The following is a 20,578-nucleotide window of genomic DNA, read 5'->3' on the forward strand; positions in this document are numbered from 1 at the left end:
GAACCCTAAAACACAAGATTACATATTCCAAAAAACCCCAAAAGTACATGATCAGAATACAATTGCAAACAATCCCAAAAAGTGAAATAAGAAAACAAAACCACAATTTGAAAATCCTAACCCCTAAATCACATTAACAATTTGCAGAGGAGAAACAAGACACCAGCAATTTCAAAATCAGAACTCTCAATCTCAAACTAAAATCCTAAAATCCCCAAATCTCAAGATCATGAAGAAAAACAAACCATTGCGCCACTAACCTGTAGAGAAAACAAAACAATGAAACAGAAACTCAATCAAAGGAAGAAAACCCAACATTGCGAGATCAAAATCCCAAAAATAGAACCCCAATTCGGAGTCTTAATACGAACAAAACCAGAACAAGAAGAAAGAAAAAAGAAATGTTCCCTATAATGTCAACACAGAAACAAAGGAGAGAAAGGAGGATATGGTCTTCCCTTTACCTTGCCACGTAAATAACTAGATATGTCATTCAATATTTTTAAATTGGACATTACATTGTTAGCATTTTTAATGCCATCAACAAAAACTTGAACCATTTACAAAATATGAGACCACTCTAAATAACTTAAAAATAGGAGGATCACTTTAAACACAACTAAAAAAACTAGATACCAATTAGTATTAAAATTCTCCATTTAAAGTGTTTTCTCGTTCTAAAGAATAAGATTGACAAAAAAAATTATATTTAATGAAATGTGACATTTAGAAAGATGTAAACATGACAACTTTTAAAATATGATAACATTTGAACATTTTTTAAGAGAAGATAACCCATAAATGAACCTGTAAGAGCTTTAAGATCTAATTAATGTTATTAGGATTATGAGAATTAACAAAAACAAAATACTCAAATATTTGACAAAATATACTTCACACAAAGAAAGTAAAAGAAACCAAAATTAAGAGACAAGGAGTGAGCAATTAATATAACCACTTCCCATTATATTTTAAAAAATATATATTTCCATAAGGAAAGTTCTACCTCCGTCTAAAAGATGGTGATCGTTTTTATAGAATAGATTAATAAGTAAATGATATTTTACATTTATATGAAATACCAATATTTATATTTTTAACGATAATATTATTAAGCAAACACTGAAATATAGTGAAAAATCTATGTTATTAATGTAATTCTAAGTTTTATATTGAATAAAAATACAAGTTGAACTTCATTAAGGAATTTTGATATAGACGAGTGGTAGAAAAATAAAAACAACTTAAAGAAATTAGTTAGTTCCTTTTGAAAGATACAGGTTAATTAGTTAATTGAAAACTGTCCAAGTTAACTTAAACAAAATGAACAAAATGCTTAAGTTAGTACTGTCAAAATGGATTGTAACCCATGAGCCAATCCGGCTCACTACAGGTTTAAGTCGGGTTGGGTTTGAAAAAAATATAATTTTTTTATGCGGGCTAGTATTCAACCCGGTTCACTTAGAACCCGGCTCACCTGGTTGAACCTGTGGTGAGCCGGGTTAGCTCACCAACCCACCTAATTTAATTTAACTATTTATTATTGTGTTTCAATATTATTAATTAGCACTTTTTTATAATATAGTAGATAGTGATAAAATATAAGATGTTTCAAGAGAGAAAAATATTATAAATTTATCTATTTAACATTCTAATACTATAAATGAACAAGTGAGACAAAAATTAACAATTTTAAAAACTTATTTTTTTTCTCCTTTTATACATGTTTTTGGATTACGCGATTGTATGATACTTTTTTTTAATTATCTTTGGAGTTTAACCTTTTTTAGAGTGACATTTATTTAAATTTGAATTAAAAAAATTAATTTTTTTATTTTAAAAAAAAACTTATAATTAAATGAGCTCGTGAGCTAACCCGTTTAACCCACCAACCCGTTGTGGGTCGAGCCGAGTTCGAATTTTTTCAGTTCGCTAATAAGTGAGCCGGGTTGGGTTGACTCACTAAGTAACCAACCCATGGTGGGTCGGACTGGGTCGAGCCGGGTTACCCGTTTTGACAGCTCTAGCTTAAGTGATTCAAATGACCAAAAAACCATCTTACAATCAACCAAAATTAATAAAAGAGAAACTTAAAAAATCTCACAATAGTTGAACGATAACAATAGGTCTCTTCCATATAGTGAATTTCAATAGTATCACTCAGCATGTCTTTATTGTTCACAACTTGTTTTAGGTATCACACTCGTTTTCTTCTCTTTTCAATAAACTATATTAAAATAACATTATTAAAATTAAGGTTTAGTGCATCATTTGGTCCCTAGTTTTAGGGTTTTTGTTCAAAGTCGTCCTACGTTTTAAAAATGTTCAGTTAGGCCCTATATTTTGTTAAAAAATGTTCAAAATGGTCTTTTTGGTTTACGCACTAGTACAAAAACAGCGTACAATGTCGAATATTTTGGGTCTTTCATGTCGAATTTGAGAACAACATCATATCGAGAGAAGTTAAATTTAACGTCGAATTTTAAAGCAGAAAAACAACAAATTTCAGTTTTTGATATTTTGTAAAGCATGAACTATGAACGTGTAATATAGTATCAACAATGACAAACAACAAACAAGTCCAATCAAACAACAAACAAGTTCAATCAAACAACAACAACAAACAAGTTCACCCAAACAATAACAACAAACAAGTTCACCCAAACAATAACAAGAAACAAGTTCAACAAAAAATAACAAGAAACAAGTTCAACAAATAAGTTCTTCAAAACGAAAACGAAAACTAACCTTGGTTCATCGGAATAAAGTGTTGCTAGACGTGAGAGAGAAAGCAGAATGCGCCTATGAAGGACAAGAACACGAAAATAATCGGTCAAAACAAACAAAAATCATTCCTAAAGTTGTAAATTAACATGCATTTGTTTCAAATGAAAGAAATATTACATGTGATGGTCGTCAAACTTCGTTCGAGAAAAGTTTGAGCAGAGAAGAGGGTCCGCGCGCTAAGTTAAAGTGAATGAATTTTCAATCTCCCGCTCAAATATTTATTGAATTCACTAATTTTGACGTCTAACGCTGGAGTATTCGACGTTTTATATCCTTTTACGTCGAATTATAATTCTAAACGACGTTTAATAATTGTATTTATTTACAAAAATGCCACCAGTCATTTTTAACGTTGGCTATTGAGTGGTTCGACGTTGAATGCGTGACGTTATACGCTATTTTTGTACTAAAACATAACGGTGTAGTTGCCTCCGTGGCCAAAACTGAATGACGTGTAAAGTTTTTGCAATACATGACACATATAATATATTTGAATGTGTAAATTAAAAAAAATATATAATGACGTCAGCTAAGTTTAACGAAATGGGTTAAATCAAATTATCCTTTTCTAAGAATCTTATTGTGATTTATGGGTTTAACAATATGGTGATTCCTTGAAGGTCAAATTTGAAGAGCGTACGTACGTGAGGTAAGTGCTGCTAACCCTAGCCTACTTACTTGATGTTGTTGTTGGATTTGAAGGTTAGAGTTTGAGGTGGAAATAGAGGGTGGAAAGTAATGGTAGAGAGGAAGTGGATGGTGGAGTGGAGGTGGACAAAGATGGTGGACTAGAGATGGAAAGTAATGGTGGAGAGGAAGTGAATGGTGGAGTGGAGGTGGACAGAGATGGTGGACTGGAGGTGGAAAGTAATGATGGAGAGGAGGTGGACAAAGATGGTGGACTCGAGGTGGAAACTAATGGTGGAAACTAAGCCAAATATCTTTCATGTGTTTTTCATTAATATCCATTTGGGACCAAAGTACACGGTTTTAAATTGAAAAGGGGACCACATTGCATATTTTTTGACCAAAGGGGAAACTAAATTTAACATTACATATAAACACCTGAACGTAAACATTAACCTTCACCTTCACATTGTTTCTGCGTTTCTGGCTTGTGCAATTTGTAAGTTGATGCCCATGGATGTTGCTTGCGAACTAGGGTTTCTGCAATATGGGTAGCAATTATGTATGTTTATGGTTTGCTACAGGTGTGAATTGGGTTTTTAGGTGTCGCGATTGCGATTTTCTTGTTCATATTTGGGTTGGAATTTCTAGTTTGCAGGTTAGGGATTTCGATTCGGTTCTTGCTTAATGGTGGTGAGGGGCAACAAATGGTGGAGATTTTGCCTTGATTCTGGCGACGCGGTTTAGGGTTTCATGGTGGCTAGGGTTTGATTTCTGGGTTTTCTTTTGTTTTTCTCTGCTTCGAATTATAGGTCTGTGTTGATGGTGGTGACGACAACATGGTGGCTTGAGGGTTTGGTGGTGGTGGGTTTCGTTCTGCAACAACGACGACGGCTAGGGTTTCACGGTGGTGGCACAAGGGTTTATGGTCTTAGGGAAATTAGGGTTTCACAGTATCCTTCTATCCTTTTACATTAACATTCTCACATCACACGTCATAAAAAAATGGATAAATCACAGTTACCACATCATTATACCATTATGTTTTAATTCCGTAAGCCAAAAGAACCAACTTGAATCGTTTTTAACAAAATATGAAAGACAGTAAACTTTTTGAAAAGTAGGTACTAGGAACCAAATTAAACTTAAAGTTAATTACTATATCTAAAATATTATCAATATAAAATCGTGAAGAAATTTTGAACGGTGAAATAGACAATATCTTATACATAATAATTAGCGATAAGAATTGTATCCGAACGAACTATTCAGTACCTTTCACGTTTCCTTTTGTTTCATTAACTCATCAGATAAAGCAATGGTTGAATAATTTCTATTCACCAGAAAACACAGAGAAGCGCACTCCACTGTTCAATGTCCATGGAATTTATTCTTCCACGCTCCGTTGTCTACTACAACAAAACGTGCGTAACCAACCCAATATAATAATAATACTAATATAATTAAAAATAAAATAATGATATAAATAGAAATCAAAAGTCACGACGCGATGATCGAGGAAGCACTAGTACGGTGTAACTGTTCCAAAGTTAGTTCTCTTCCATCTCCGTCGGTCTCACTGTCTCCATTTCGCTATCGCAATCATCTTCACCGTCTTCTTCGGAATGCGCCATTTTCATCTTCTGTAACTGCTCACAGGTTCCTTCCTTGATTCTGTTTCGTTCTTCCGCATCGCACTTTCGAACTCTGAGTTTCTCTTGCAATGCTACCGTCTATCTAGGTTGTGGAAATTTCGAGAAGCTTTTTACTAAATGTCACGTGATTTACTTTGAATTAGGAAAGAGAGAACTAACTAACTTGTTCTTGTATGTTGAGTCGCGAATCGGAGTCTGGATTGTGGAATTTTGAGTATCTTATTAATCAAACCTTTGACGCGCGAGAGAGAGAACTAACAAATTTGTTCTTGTATGATCAGTGGCCAATCGGGGTTTGGATTGTGGAATTTTGAGTATCTTATTAGTCAAACCTCTGATTTGCTGATGCTTTTACTTGTACCTGATTATTGATTATTAATATTTCTGAATTTCGTTGAGTGTCAGGAAAGTGTTTTCGTGATTATTTACTTATTTTTATTAAATTGGACAAGGACTGAGTTGAACACTTACGAAGTTGTGTTGTGACTAGTGCATTTTTGTTGAGCAGAAGAAAGAGGTTTTGTGAGAAGCTTGTGTCCAACATGGCTAACTATGAAGGACAGACGGTTACTAGTGGCAGCGATGTTAGATCAGGGAGTATGATTTTTGTGCCTATTTTGGAAGATGGAGTGTTCCGGTTTGATTGTTCCGTGAATGATCGAGGTGCAGCGTATCCCAGTATTTCTTTTGCGAATAGCAGGAATAGAGACACACCTATCTCGACTCAGAAGGTTCCTTTGTATATCCCTACGTTTGAGTGTCTTCTAGAGCAGCAGGTTGTCAAACTTGAGGTCAGTTACTTACTTTATTTGCTCCATGTATCCGATCTTGTGGTTGTAATTTTAAAAATGTTCGTTATCTTTTAAATTTGTGAGTGCTAGTTTGCGATTTTTTTTTCCTGGCTTTGTTTGCTACTATCTTTTCCCTGGGCTTCATAAATTGATTGAATTTGTTTCCGAACCAGCTGCCTGTAGGTTCCTCTCTTTATGGAACTGGAGAAGCTAGTGGAGATCTAGAGAGGACGGGCAAAAGAGTAAGTCAATCTTATGGAACTTTTCTTTTTTAAAAAAAATTAGTTATTATCTGCATACGGATCAGTTATGTTTCCTTTGCAGGTTTTCACGTGGAACACAGATGCATGGGGTTATGGACCTGGAACTACATCCTTGTATCAATCCCATCCATGGGTGTTAGCGGTTCTTCCCAATGGTGAGGCACTTGGAATTCTTGCTGACACTACAAGGCGCTGTGAGGTACTGTGTTATGTGGCCTTTTGTAATTTAATACCTTCCACAGAAGTCTGTGTTCTTATTACAGTGATCTGTTTAATGGTCATCTATTTGCTCATAAGCAGATTGATCTGAGGAGAGAATCAACGATACAGTTTGTTGCTTCATCCTCATTTCCTGTCATTACATTCGGCCCATTTTCTTCACCCACTGAAGTGTTGATATCCCTATCAAAAGCAATTGGTAATTTCTACTAAAAAATTCAGTGATAATTAGGTAACTGTGCGGCAATTATGCCTCTCCATCCTTTGTCTAAGGACTCTAAATAAGAAGATTTTCTGCAATTATGTTTTTTGAAAAACTAAAGTCTTTCATCATTTTTGGAGAGTATTCCGTAGCTATAGAAGAACACATGAATAGGCTGATGAAATTTATACCTAAAATATATGAAGATTATCAACTTGTAATCTTCAAATTGAAAAAGCATGTAATATGTGTTTAGTATAGTCTTCCTTTAAATCTGCGTAAGTGATTCCTATACTTTACGTAGAAAGTTCATGAACTTTTCTGAAATTAAAATTTTGTGTAAGTATTAGGATGTGACCAGTACAATGTACAACACTTTTCAGCTTCAACATTTTATTGAAAATTTCTTTCTTATATATATATGACTTGATTTGAAACAGTACATCACCCTCTATATAGAGAACACTAACTCTAAAGTAATAATTACAAAGAGATCTCTAGAATCTTCTAATTACTTCTCATAGTACACTTAATATCCTACTAATATATATATATATATATATATATATATATATATATATATATATAAATTTACATTTCTTTTTCAGGAACTGTATTTATGCCCCCAAAATGGTCATTAGGCTATCATCAATGCCGTTGGAGCTATTTATCTGACCAGAGAGTTCTGGAGGTACTTGCTTTCTTCTTAGCGGTGATTTACATGCATTCATATATGTAGAAAGCTGTAGAACCTGAATATGACATGTGTTCCATGACAGTTTTTCCTGTAGTCTTTTTGCATGAACTATCCTTCTGGTTAAGAATAAACAAAATCATTAGTTCTATTTTGTGTATCTGTATTTCAATATGTAAAAGATATCTGGCGTTTTGTATGGGATGATACATGATTTTATGGCAGAATTTGAAGTTTCTTCATTATTGGGTATACCCATGAAATTCAGTAGATTTGGTAATCCAGAATCCCTGGGATTCTTAGGCATGTAAAAACTGTTTAAACTATTTGTTTGTAATTGAATAAGAAAATTCATAATCATTAAAAAGTAGACATTAAATCATCCAGGGAATCTTTAATAGCTTTCAGCTCTCATGCTAAACACGATTTTCCAAATTTTTTATGCATAACAGATAAATTAAGGTTTGTAGACATTCAAAATAGCTAGGAATATATAATATATGCATTGCTATGAACATAGTTTTGTAGATTCTAACTTTAGTTTCTCAGAAGCATGTTTTTCCTTGGTTGTAATTTTAATTAAACTTTGCAGGTTGCAAAAACATTCCGGAAAAAGTGTATACCTTGTGATGTGATATGGATGGATATTGATTACATGGATGGTTTTCGTTGTTTCACCTTTGACAAGGTAAGTTTTGTACTCCTAGAAAAAGGACCAATAATCAGTTTACAGTTTAGTTACGGTTCTAGATCTTTCTAATTATGAACATGAATTGATATGATGATTAGTAAGTGTAATATATGTCTCAAAGGGATGTATTTGCATTATTTGTAATATAAATTTGCTTTATTGGCTTGCATTTGTTGTTCAACCTGCACTGGTAATTTGAAAAATGCTTAGTTTTCTTTTGAGTTATTCTTTTTAATGTACGTGATAATATTGTTTCTTAGAAAGTATGTGATCTTTTTCAGGAGCGTTTTCGAGATCCTACATCTTTAGTGAAAGATCTCCATTATAGTGGTTTTAAAGCTATTTGGATGCTTGATCCTGGAATCAAGCATGAGGATGGTTATTTTGTATATGATAGTGGTTCTAAAAATGAAGTTTGGGTCCAAAAGGCAGATGGAACTCCTTATGTAGGTAACGTCTTTCTTTTTGACATGAATATTCTGTACTTCTGTGGTGCCTGTTCATGACCTTACAAAATAGACCTGCAATGTGTTTTACATCAATTATGACTGTTCATCCTTTCTTTTCTTCTTTCTGTGATTCATTATACCATATATACATTCTCAGGGGAGGTGTGGCCTGGACCATGTGTCTTCCCTGACTATACACAGTCAAAAGTTCGTACATGGTGGGCAAATTTAGTTAAAGATTTCATTTCCAATGGTGTTGATGGTATATGGAATGATATGAATGAACCAGCTATCTTTAAGGTAATTATAATCATGCTGGTTTCTTTTCTTTGAATAACATGACACAATATTTTATCCAAATCTTATTATTGTGGCTCTTGATGTGTTTCATTTGCATCTTCCTTACCCATTTCTTTTCTAGGTTGTTACAAAAACAATGCCTGAGAGCAATGTTCATAGAGGAGATGGTGAACTAGGGGGTTGTCAGAATCATTCGTTCTATCATAATGTAATATACCTTTTCCCTTTATTAAGATTTTGGAGCCACATGTTTTTCAATCATAAACTTGTCAAATAACTTTGGTTATATTATTGGGCACTGCCTGTATCTTGACTCTAATGTTAGTTTATAACCTAGCTTTGTTGAGTGTTTTGATGTTTTACTTTATAGGTATGAATTGTTGTTAATTATTATAGTTGTTCTCTACAGGTGTATGGTCTACTGATGGCAAGATCAACTTATGAAGGCATGAAACTAGCCAATGAAAATAAGAGGCCTTTTGTTCTTACTAGAGCTGGATTTCTTGGCAGCCAAAGGTATGCTTCAACATGGACTGGAGATAATCTTTCTACCTGGGAGCATCTTCATATGAGTATCTCAATGGTACTTCAGCTGGTGAGATTCTCAGCAACATGGATGCTACTTCACTTGATCAACATTGTCATTTGATGTTGTCTTAGGGCCATTAACTTCTGCAGTTTCTTGCAAAGCTTAGAATGCATGTTTAGTCAACCTTACAAAACTAGTCTGTGAGGTTAGAACTTCTCAAACGCTATAAGGGTCTAACTTGGTTGTATTGCTAGTGTATATGAGATGAGATCTCAACTAGAAAGTTTCTGGGCACATTGTATATGTCATCTAGCTGGATATTAGTCGTTACAACCATTATCCAATAGTTGCTAGCTTAAGTTTTGAAAACTTTAGTCACCCAAATGACAGTTTTAATTGGTGCTACAAGACAGTACCTTCTTAAGACAAGGAATCTGACAGCAAGTGGTATTCATTTTTTAAAAGGTTATTTTAGATATTGTCAGACTGACGTTCCAAGTTTTCTTCAAGTTGTGGTATGCTTTATTCTCGTAAGATTTATTAGCATACTATTTTTCTAAACTTTCTTCTTGAAAACCGTCAGCAGTCAGAATGAAATCCTTTTTAGTTCTCTCATTGAAAGCAATTTTTTCATAACTTTTGAAAAATGTGGTTCAGTTCCAGAATAATTAAGTTGTTGTCTTACTGTAATCTAATATTTATTTCAAATTTAAACTTGAAACCTGAATGGACGGAAATAATATTATATTTGAATGAAATACAGGGCTGTATAATACATATATATTAATACAGTACTATATATGTAGTCCGCGATACACGATACATTCATCAGACCAGCATATCTGTTTTGAGGACATATCTGATACAGATAGTATTTGTGTAGTGTCAACAATTAAATTAAAAATAAAAGAAATGCTCAATATAGATAGAAAGACTTCTTAGAAGTTAGCACTGTTGCTTATTAGTGTACAACTAATAATCCTGTTTTATGAATTTGCATCGTCCTTTGGGTTATACGTTAGAACACTTTATTAGCCATGCTGAATAAGACAACACGTCCCAATATTCCAACTACCCTTTTTTTCCTAAAATAGCCTCAGATATAACATTCCACGAATATGTATAGCAATCACAGTTTTTAAAATATATAATATTTCTGATTTATTCTTTGAAATCGTTTTCAGGATTTTATATACAAGTACCACATAATTAAAAAACAAACAATGTGACAACAAATGTAGATAGAAACAACTCCAACTCACTATTTATATATACATTTAGAAAATATTTAATAATGGTTTCCAATTTTAATATGGTTTTTAAGAAAGTTGTAATATATTTATTTTATTTTGTGAATTATATATATGTGTGTGTAGATATGTATGTACACTTTAAACGTATCTGAATGTATTGTATCATATGTTTTTAAAGATGAGACAACTGTCATATCAGATGTGTTGTATCCAATACTGGTATTATATTTGTGTATCATTCTATGTAGTTCAATACTGCTAAATGCATCGAGATGATATGTAAGACCATTTATGTGTCCTCATGTTAGGGATGGAGAGTTTACGAGAGAAGGAATAAAACATTAAATGTCTAACTGCCTTAGCAGTTAGGAAGAGTGGGGTTATTGGTTGTATAAATAGCAAATAAACAATTGTAGTGGGGGGGGGGGGGGGGGGGGGGGGGATTGTTTTGATTGTAGTTCTAATAGGGTTTGTCATCCTGATGGGGGAGGTTAGGCTCTCTAGAGGGAGGTTATGCTCCCAAACCCAGTCCTTATCAAGAGATTCTTTTACGGTGAACAATAGCAAAAACCATTCTTCCATTACTGTTTCTATCTTTAGAGTGTGTTCTTGTTAGGTTCCAAACCCAGGAGCCTAACAATTGGTCCGACTTGCCGGATCGAAGTGGGGGTGAAGGATCAAGAAACTGTCGGATCCAAATTGGGCACGAAAACGATAATGGAGAGAAGTATGGAGGGGCGATTGGAGGCAATGGAGATCACTATGGAGGGGATGAAGGCGGAGTATGCCGCAGTACGAAGGGACTTACAACAGATAATGAGGATACTGGGGCTGCAAGTTAATAACACGGAGGGGCAGTCAGACGATAGCTCCGTGAACGAGAATCCACGACGACGAGAGGAGGATGTTGGAGGCAGAGGGGTCGGCAACCGCAAGGAAGATCAGAGACTGTGGCGGTAACGGGTGGATTTACCCACATTCGAAGGGCTGGAACCCCTTAGTTGGATCAATAGGGCGGAGCGATTTTTCGATATACAGAAAGTGACTGGAGAAGAAGAAAAGGTGGAGCTCGGGTATATTAGCATGGAGGGCAGTGCGGCTTACTGGTTTAAGTTTTGGAAAGAAAAGGCCAAGAACCGTTCTTGGAAATGCCTTAAGGCAGCCATGGTCAATCGTTTTGGAGGTGGATTCCGGGGCACGGTGTTCGAACGATTGGCGACCCTACGACAGGAGGGTATCGTGGAAGAGTTCGTTCGCGATTTCAAAATACTGGTAGGGCAAACCAGGGGCGTATCGGAAGAACAGGTGTTGGGCTATTTCCTCGCCGGTTTGCGCGAGGACATCAAGGGGCAGGTGCGAATTCAGGACCCCCAGGAGTTGACGGTGGCGATGAGAATCGCGAGAGACGTGGAGGACGCGACGCTCAGGGCGAAAGGGGGAAGTTGGAATGCGACCAAGAATTCGCAATCTTGGGAACGAGCGATCGGGGCAGAAACAACAAACGAGATCAATCGGCCAAATCCGAGTTTACCGAGCGGGACATAAAGCGTACGATCAGTGAGAAGAGAAGAAGTCGCAACAAGTGCCAACACTAGACCGAACGGTATGGGCGGGAGCGACAACAGAGGCCGAACGGTGAGGAACCTGCCCTATCCTGAGTTCCTGAAGAGAAAAGAAGAGGGGTGATGTTTTCGATGTGGAGGACCATTCGCGGCCGGTCACCATTGTCCAGAAAGGAGCGTGCAGGTGGTACTCTTAGCAGAGGATGAGGAAGACGATGAAGAGGAGGATTTGCCACCACCCAAGCCTCCTGATCAAGCCGAACGGTAACGGGGGACAACCGAACGGTATCAGCAGGAGAGACCGAGCGGACAAGTTTCCCGTTTCCAACCTTGAGGACAAGGTTGTTCGGTAGCGGGGTGTAATGTTAGGGATGGAGAGTTTACGAGAGAAGGAATAAAACATTAAATGCCTAACTGCCTTAGCAGTTAGGAAGAGTGGGGTTATTGGTTGTAAAAATAGCAAATAAACAATTGTAGTGGGGGGGGGGGGGGATTGTTTTGATTGTAGTTCTAATAGGGTTTGTCATCCTGAGGGGAGAGGTTAGGCTCTCTAGAGGGAGGTTATGCTCCCAAACCCAGTCCTTGTCAAGAGATTCTTTTACGGTGAATAATAGCAAAAACCATTCTTCCGTTACTGTTTCTATCTTTGGAGTGTGTTCTTGTTAGGTTCCAAACCCAGGAGCCTAACACCTCACCTATTAGTTTAAGCTTTTGGAAGTACTTGTTCATGACATGCTATTAGACTTGCCTATAACCAAGTGTTATAGTGTTCAACCTTACTGCCTCCATTCTTGTAATAAAAAGTTGGATCTTTACAATGATAGGACAACTTGTGAGCTTTCATGCTTAAAGTTTGAAAAGGCTTTGTTGTGGATGTGTGTTAGAGATATAATATAAAATCATTCATTCATCTTCACGTAATAGTTTAAGCTCACGTGATTGTTTGTTAATTTGAATATATATGTTTCCCTTCATAGTTTGCTTTCCTTCTGTTCAGGGACTTAGTGGTCAGCCACTTTCAGGTCCTGATATTGGTGGATTTGCTGGAAATGCAACACCTAAGCTTTTCGGAAGGTGGATGGGTGTAGGTTCCATGTTTCCCTTTTGCCGAGGTCATTCTGAAGCTGCCACAGCTGACCATGAACCGTGGTCCTTTGGGGAAGAGGTTAGGTCATCTTTGTCTGTATAAAATCACTATCCTCTTGCGGTTTTCATCTTATGTGCTGTTCATTTATATAAATTATATGCTGAAATATTTTATCATTACATATCACATGGAGTAGCTTGAGAATGATCAAACTATATGAGAGAAAAGATTCTACTGACTCGATACTTTGAAAAAATAAAGTACATATTTTCTTTAGGAGATAAAAACTCTTTCGAGATAGCTATCTCTATTCCAAGGAAGTGCTTTTATTGTGGGTCTACCGAACCAGGCATGGGGACACTGCTTGAAACCATACAAGGTTTACTTTAACCTGGACACTTTATTCACTTCTTCAATAGACCTAAAACCTAGAGGAATCTCAATGTATATTTCTTCCTTTAGATGTTGATGCAAGAAAGAATTTTTCACATTAAATGATTGAGCCACTCATACCCTTCAATGCACATCTTCTAACTCCACAAGTGGGATTCATGTGCCATGTGTTTCTGCCTCATGATGGCACGTCCGGCTGCTGTTCCTTCTGCCATTAGGTTGCAGTTTGAGACCTGCCACCGTTTTGCACACTCATTAGCATGTACTCTTCTCTAGAGCATTACAATTGTATTCTGCTACTGGCTTAATCAGGATTTTATTCTTTTAATAGTAATTTGTTATTAATGTTTGCTTCTGAATATATTTGTGTGACTAGATATTTCTTTATTAGAAACAACATTAATTATTTTTTATGCAATCCTTTATGTGACGAACAAGAGGATGGGACAATTTGCACCCCTTATAATTGTTTGGGCATCTATAACTTTAGCTCTAACTTTTAGTGTGAAGAAGTTTGCCGATTGGCACTGAAGAGGCGCTACCGTCTAATCCCTCTTATCTACACTCTTTTCTATTTTGCTCACACCAGGGGCACTCCAGTGGCAACCCCTATTTTCTTTGCCGGTGGGTTCTTGTCTTTGGTTCATGATATATGAGCTTACTTTGAACACATCATGAATTTTTACATATTTATGCACTGATTTTGCTTTTGCAGATCCAAAAGATCCTAGCCTGAGAAAACTTGAAAATTCTTTTTTGCTGGGTCCAGTCTTAGTGTATGCAAGGTTCGGACTTCATTAATTTATCAGTAATGTAGACAACACTACTATATTTTGTAGAGATAACACTACCATATTTGGTATTGCCTTTAGTCATCAAGAAAGGGTGAATGATTAAAAAAAGTACATTTTAAGTTAGATCTGATCATGGTAAATCTCATTATCTTTTTTTTTTTAAAAAAAACTTATACTAGACATCACTAAGAAAATATCATTAAAATCAAATTTATAAAACATCTATCATTTGCCATTTCATGAAAATATCATTAAAAAAAAATTTAGTAAGCAGAAAACATTAAATTTATTAACGACATGAATATTTGAATGGTACTATTTTTGTATAAGAGAAACAAACATAAATGATTGTATTCACTACTGCTATCTGCTCTGTTTGCTTTTATTTGTTCATTGAATTTCAGTTGATTCCTCTTCCCACCTTTATCTGACCTAGTCCACTTTTTATTATTATTATTATTATTATAAATGTAATATTAAAAATGTGTAATGTTTCGTCCCTTAATTAACAAACCACATTTCTAATTATTTGTGGTCTTACGATCTATGTTCCTTTTCAGGGTCATCTCATGTTTAGTTAAACTTAAAGTCTTCCATAAAGTTGTATAACTCGTTACTGTACAATTTTTGCTGCTTTAACATGTTATTTGTATATTGTTCAGCACCTTACAAGGACAGGGGTTGGATAAGATGGAGATTACTTTGCCTAAGGGAATATGGTTGAGTTTTCATTTCAATGATGCACATCCGGTAAATGATTTTCCTGCTCTTTTGGTTTGCATTTTTATTTATTTTTGTGCAAAAAATGATTTTATTTCATGTTTTTTGTTTTGTCTTGGAATGTCAGGATTTGCCAGCTTTATACTTAAAAGGTGGCTCAATTATTCCTGTGGGCCTCCCTCTTCAGCATGTTGGAGAAGCTAATCCCTCAGATGACTTGACCCTTCTTGTGGCTTTAGATGAATATGGTGAGTCAATGCATTCAAACTTCCCTTGGCATGCTTGTTGAGGTCTGTATTCTTCAGATTAGAGTCTTTCTCTCAAATGCCATATGAATATGATAATTTGCAGGGTGTTGTAACGAATTTCAGAGCTTCTTTGAGCTTGTTAAAATAGTTTATGATTCCAATAAGTCCTTACAAGACAAGAACTTATTTAACAAGTGTTTAAGGTTTTTACCCAAATGAACCCTTAATCATTGACAGGGAAAGCTGAAGGTGTTCTGTTTGAGGATGACGGTGATGGATATGAATTCACAAAAGGGAATTATTTATTAACACACTATGTGGCTGAACTTAAATCATCGATAGTTACTCTGAGGGTACACAAAACTGAAGGATCATGGGAAAGACCCAAACGCCGCCTGCATATTCAGTTATTGCTGGGTGGGGGTGCAATGGTATGTATTTTTCTGAGATGGAACTATGGAGAATTTGAAACCTGTTTCAGAAAGAAACTGTGTTTGATTGTATCTTTTACCTAGTACTTTGGTTTGAATATTTATGAAATTGTGTTATAAGCAGCTTGAAACATGGGGAAGTGATGGAGAAGTTCTGCAACTAATCTTGCCTTCAGAAGAGGAGGTGTTGAAGCTAGTATCTATTAGTGAGAAACAATACAAGGACCGTTTGGGTATGTGCTTGTTCAAATATCCTCGGTTGGTTTATGAATATCAATTTTGATTTATAGGTTAGATTATTTTTTATATTCAGTTTGCTTCTTTATCTTTTATTCTTTTTCTCTTAAAAGTTCTATTTGACTCTTTTCTGTCAGTCTTATAACATCTCAGGTTGACTTTTGACAGTTTAAAACCACCAATAGTTATTGGACAGGAAAAATCAATATTTTGGCAGTGTTTAACGACCATATACTATGAACACGAACATTTGCTCAAGAGATAAACAGCATAAGAGAGTCTTCTTTGCCGAAGTAAATGTATGTAAACTGCCCAGTGGGTAATTCCATGGACTTAGTCATTGGATTTAAAAACACATACTCGAAATGCCAAATGACCATCTCTAACATTCTAAGTGCAACCATTAAGAACACTCATATGTTAACGCAAGTGTATAATATCCTTCCAAAACTGTACTGGCCCCAAACAGAAACAAAGACCAAATAAAAGATGGTTCATGTTTCCATCTGGAACTGTTCCTTAGAACAAGGTTTTGATGGGAGTTATTGTGGTTCTTCTACAAATCACTCCATAGAGATTATATCTCTGCCCCCTCACCAGCTTCGGATTGCAACAAATCAAATTGGGTGCTAACAACTTGGTCACAACTTGTCTTTCTAATGTTCCCATTTCTCTAGTCAATGATCTGAATCTTATGCTTTGCTGAGACAAATAATTGTTTTTATAGCAGTGCACCTGCTTAAAGCAATTTATGGTGTTTTAAAACCATCGGAAAATTTATCATACTTGCTAAAAACTAAAATGTCAAGCTCATTTTTTTTACATCTAGACGTGTCAGAAAGAACTGAACTAAATCATTTTAAAATATAGAAGATTAAATTGAACATTGCAAAAGGTAAAAGACCAAACTGAATATTAAAATAAGATAAAATGTCAACCTCAATTTTTTTTACATCTAGACGTGTAAGAAAGAACTGAGCTAAATCATTTTAAAATATAGAAGATTAAATTAAACATTACAAAAGATAAAAGACCAAACTGAATATTAAAATAAGATAAAAGGCTACAAGTAGAATTTAGCCTAATTTATATTATATGTACCAGTTCTTATTTTCTTGACCATTATTTTGTCTGCAGATAACATTTTATTCTTTAGTGTACTACTTTTAAGATCTAATATGTATTTTGTTTTAAGATATTTCTTGGTTAGATGTTCTCCTTACTATTTATGTGGTGTAGTTTGTATGTATTTATATCTGCTTTATGGTTACTTTTCCCTTTGTTGATAACTGTCTCAATTTAGTCTTTTTGTATGGACTTTTAGTTCTTCAACCCCGTCCGTGAATAGAATTGAGTTATATTTTACGTTTATCGAGCATGCATTCAAGGGTCCCATAAGTGTCAATTCTATATCAAGGTGTGCTACATTCTGCTATTTTTTATTTGTCAGAAAATGCAACTGCAATTCCTGATGTAGAAGAGGTTTCTGGACCCAAAGGAACAGAGCTTTTAAAAACTCCCATTGAACTGAAAAATGGGGAGTGGGATCTTAAAGTTGTTCCCTGGATTGGGGGTAGAATCATCTCCATGACACACATTCCTTCTGGTACGTTGATCATCATTTGCAATATATTTATTTTGTTTTTTTAATACTAGTTGCTTGTATTTTCTCCATGGCACTCTGATGAAATAATGTATGTTGTTTATAATATGCACTATAATGTTCATGATAATAAGCAATCTGCATTCAGGAACACAATGGCTCCATAGTAGGATTGAGATCAATGGTTATGAGGAGTACAGTGGTACGGAGTATCGTTCTGCTGGGTGTTCTGAGGAGTATTCTGTCCTTGAGTAAGTTTCATACGTGTTTCATTTTCATGATTTCATCAAGGAAAATTTATTGTCAAGGAATCATTGAAGGCAGTAGACCCCTGAGTATACATTTTTAGGATGGTATTTATTCTTGTCCTACTCTCCTTTTCATTTTCATATTTAACGGTTTTGTTGTGGAAATCTTTTTTTCAGTCGAGAACCTGGGCTGGTGGTGTTAGAGGGTGATATTGGTGGAGGATTGGTTCTTCAACGTCATATCTATGTTCCAAAGAATGTTGCCAACATCATCCAGATAGACTCTAGTATAATAGCCCGAAGTGTTGGAGCTGGTTCTGGAGGGTTCTCAAGGTTATATCGGAAGCCTCTTCTCTTGTTTCCTTAAAATATTACTATTATATCCCTTTATGATCGTATATATACTATATTTTGGCAATTTTTACGTATCCAAGCAATGTACTCTTTCAAAAGTACCTTTGGATGAATATCTCCCGAGACATATCATTCTTTCAAAAATTCCATGAACCAACTGTCCTAAAAGCTTGGGCAGCTCTTAGGCAAAGTGTGGATAATGTATAGGCATACTTGTGCTGAAATTAAACTTTTTATATTAGAAAAATGAGGCTAACAAGGGTTGACCTCTTATCCACTGGTGTCATACAGGTTATGATACCATATCATGAACCTACTTTACAAAAGCTTGAGTTCTTAGGTGAAGATAATGGTTTTATATTATATTTCTAACAGAATATGTTTCATAATTGATTAATATTCATCAATAATCTGAATTCTAACATTCACATAGATGGGTAAAGTAAACTAAAAAGCTGAATTTGCTTTTTGTGTTTTTCACTATATTGTGCACGAGGATTCAAGTGTAAAGTTTAGATGTTAACAACAATATATCCTTTATGTTTATTATTTTCTCTGCTGTATTGTTTCTGTCAATTGTCTCAGATGCTATAACTTATGTGGTTCCTTGTATTTTTCTGTAGGTTGGTGTGCTTACGAGTTCACCCAACGTTCATTCTTTTGCATCCGTCTGAATCTTTTGTTTCATTTACTTCAATGGATGGATCGGTGCATGAAGTCTTTCCTGATAGCGGGGAGCAATTCTTTGAAGGAAACCTCATTCCTAATGGTAATATGGTCATTTCATCTTTTTTCTAACTCGCTACTACCCATACGGAATGTGGGAACTTCTACTGGGATGAAACAATAAATTTATTAGTTTGGCTTAGGTGAGTACTTTAAATTGCCATAATTTATTCATCTCAACCAACTATATAAATTTAAAATATTTAATTTTTTATAATCAAATTATAAAAATGAAAAGAAACTGGCCTGCTGGCTTGTGTTTTAGCTTTTAAACATGAAACTGGGTCTGAAATTTCAGGCTTACATACATTTTTAGTCTTTATAATTATTCCCAATTTTGGTATTGGTCTCCAAACTTGAATCTGTTGGTTGAGTGCCTATATTTGCAAAACTACTAAGAATTAGTCTTTTCAAATCTACAAAGAATTAGTCATGGTGTTCTCAAAACTACTAAGAATATGTCTTAGTGTTTTCAAAACTACAAAGAATTTGTCCTGGTGTAAGGACTAAAGACCAAAACCTAAATGTGAGCATGGCAGCGGGGACCAATTCTATGAGGTTTCAAAATTATAGGAATTCAACCAAACATTTAAAGGATTAAGGGACGAAAACCAAAAATTGAAAAAATAACAGGAATGTGTTTTGAAACGCCCTTCTAGTATTCCTGTTTATTCTTTTATCTGTTAAAATTGTAATTATAACTGGGTTTCAGTTTAGGAAGTGATGTCAGCATTTAGACTTGTTTATTTTATGCAAAATCACAAATCATGTTGAACACATTATTGCATACAAAGCCTACCATGAACAAACCAATAACAATTGGTGATATACTGTTCTTGCAAGTCTCATCTTTTCCTTCACGCCCCAACCGAAGGGGAAAAAAAATCAACATACATTTTAACAGGCAATGTTTATTATTGGTGGCTCGTCTAGGAATTTTTCGTTAATTATTTTCATATTGTCATTTATTTTCAAGTCAATCTTTTCTGAATATGGATAGTAGATTGGTGTGCCGTGTAAAATTTTAATTTTAATTTTCTTTCAGGTGAGTGGAAGCTCATTGATAAATGTCTTGGCTTGGCACTGGTCAACCGATTTAGTGTAACTGAGGTATTCAAGTGTCTCGTTCACTGGGATTGTGGCACTGTCAACCTGGAGCTTTGGTCTGAGAGTAGACCTGTTTCAAAGCAATCTCCTCTTCGAATTTCACATAAATACGAGGTTATAAGAATCCCATAATAACCAGCTATCTGGAATGTGTTCATAATGCGGAGTAGTGCAGCAACAAAACATGCACATAAAAACTATGCATCTGAATTTCTGTGCTCTTTCCTTCTTTCTGTTCACCTGAATGCCTGTTCTGTGATTGGACTTTAAACAATAAAAATGTGGAAGGAATCGTGCAGTAGAAATAAAACACATATCTGTACTTCGAATCTCATTAGGATCGTATTGTATTTGTGGTTTTAAAGCCCAATTTCATGGTTCCACTATTAACTTCTTCCTAAAAATACTTCAAAAATAAAAAATAAAAAAACGAAATGAATCTTTTCTCATAACTTTATTTGTAGGCTAATTTTTATTCATAAAAAGGTTGTTTTATTTTTCTCTATTTTTCTTCTGAGTAAAACTTATTCAAACAAGTTCTAAATTGAAATAAAATTACACTATTTTGTCCAAGGAAGCGTTTTTACTTAGAAGATTATATATATTTT

The 20,578-nt window shown here is 35.0% G+C and overlaps 1 protein-coding gene across 2 annotated transcripts; it reads left to right on the forward strand.

Annotated features, from left to right (window-relative positions):
• Positions 1-4,751: 4,751 nt before the first annotated feature.
• Positions 4,752-20,374, forward strand: LOC108335454 (uncharacterized). Of its 2 annotated transcripts, none has more exons than XM_017571475.2 (23): positions 4,752-5,073; positions 5,560-5,860; positions 6,034-6,102; positions 6,185-6,322; positions 6,424-6,541; positions 7,153-7,235; positions 7,831-7,926; positions 8,211-8,379; positions 8,536-8,678; positions 8,800-8,886; positions 9,088-9,273; positions 13,020-13,187; positions 14,006-14,126; positions 14,218-14,287; positions 14,959-15,046; positions 15,144-15,264; positions 15,502-15,695; positions 15,820-15,928; positions 17,383-17,538; positions 17,684-17,786; positions 17,961-18,116; positions 18,761-18,906; positions 19,909-20,374. In XM_017571475.2, exons 1-23 carry the CDS (start codon positions 4,925-4,927, stop codon positions 20,100-20,102), a joined length of 3,165 nt encoding a protein of 1,054 aa, XP_017426964.1. In that variant the 5' UTR covers positions 4,752-4,924; the 3' UTR covers positions 20,103-20,374. The 2 variants fall into 2 exon arrangements, with proteins under 2 accessions (XP_017426964.1, XP_017426965.1); XM_017571476.2 differs by having other exon boundaries at positions 4,753-5,073; positions 5,578-5,860.
• Positions 20,375-20,578: the final 204 nt, after the last annotated feature.

The sequence above is a fragment of the Vigna angularis genome, chromosome 10 (assembly GCF_016808095.1).
Source record: "Vigna angularis cultivar LongXiaoDou No.4 chromosome 10, ASM1680809v1, whole genome shotgun sequence".
Lineage (NCBI taxonomy): Eukaryota > Viridiplantae > Streptophyta > Magnoliopsida > Fabales > Fabaceae > Vigna > Vigna angularis.

Excerpts from the sequence above, each read along its gene's own strand:
- LOC108335454 (XM_017571475.2), top strand. The coding sequence starts at position 4,925 with ATGATCGAGGAAGCACTAGTACGGTGTAACTGTTCCAAAGTTAGTTCT. Across the intron at positions 15,929-17,382 it reads ACAATACAAGGACCGTTTGG|AAAATGCAACTGCAATTCCT; the intron begins GTATGTGCTTGT and ends TTTATTTGTCAG. Across the intron at positions 18,907-19,908 it reads AGGAAACCTCATTCCTAATG|GTGAGTGGAAGCTCATTGAT; the intron begins GTAATATGGTCA and ends ATTTTCTTTCAG.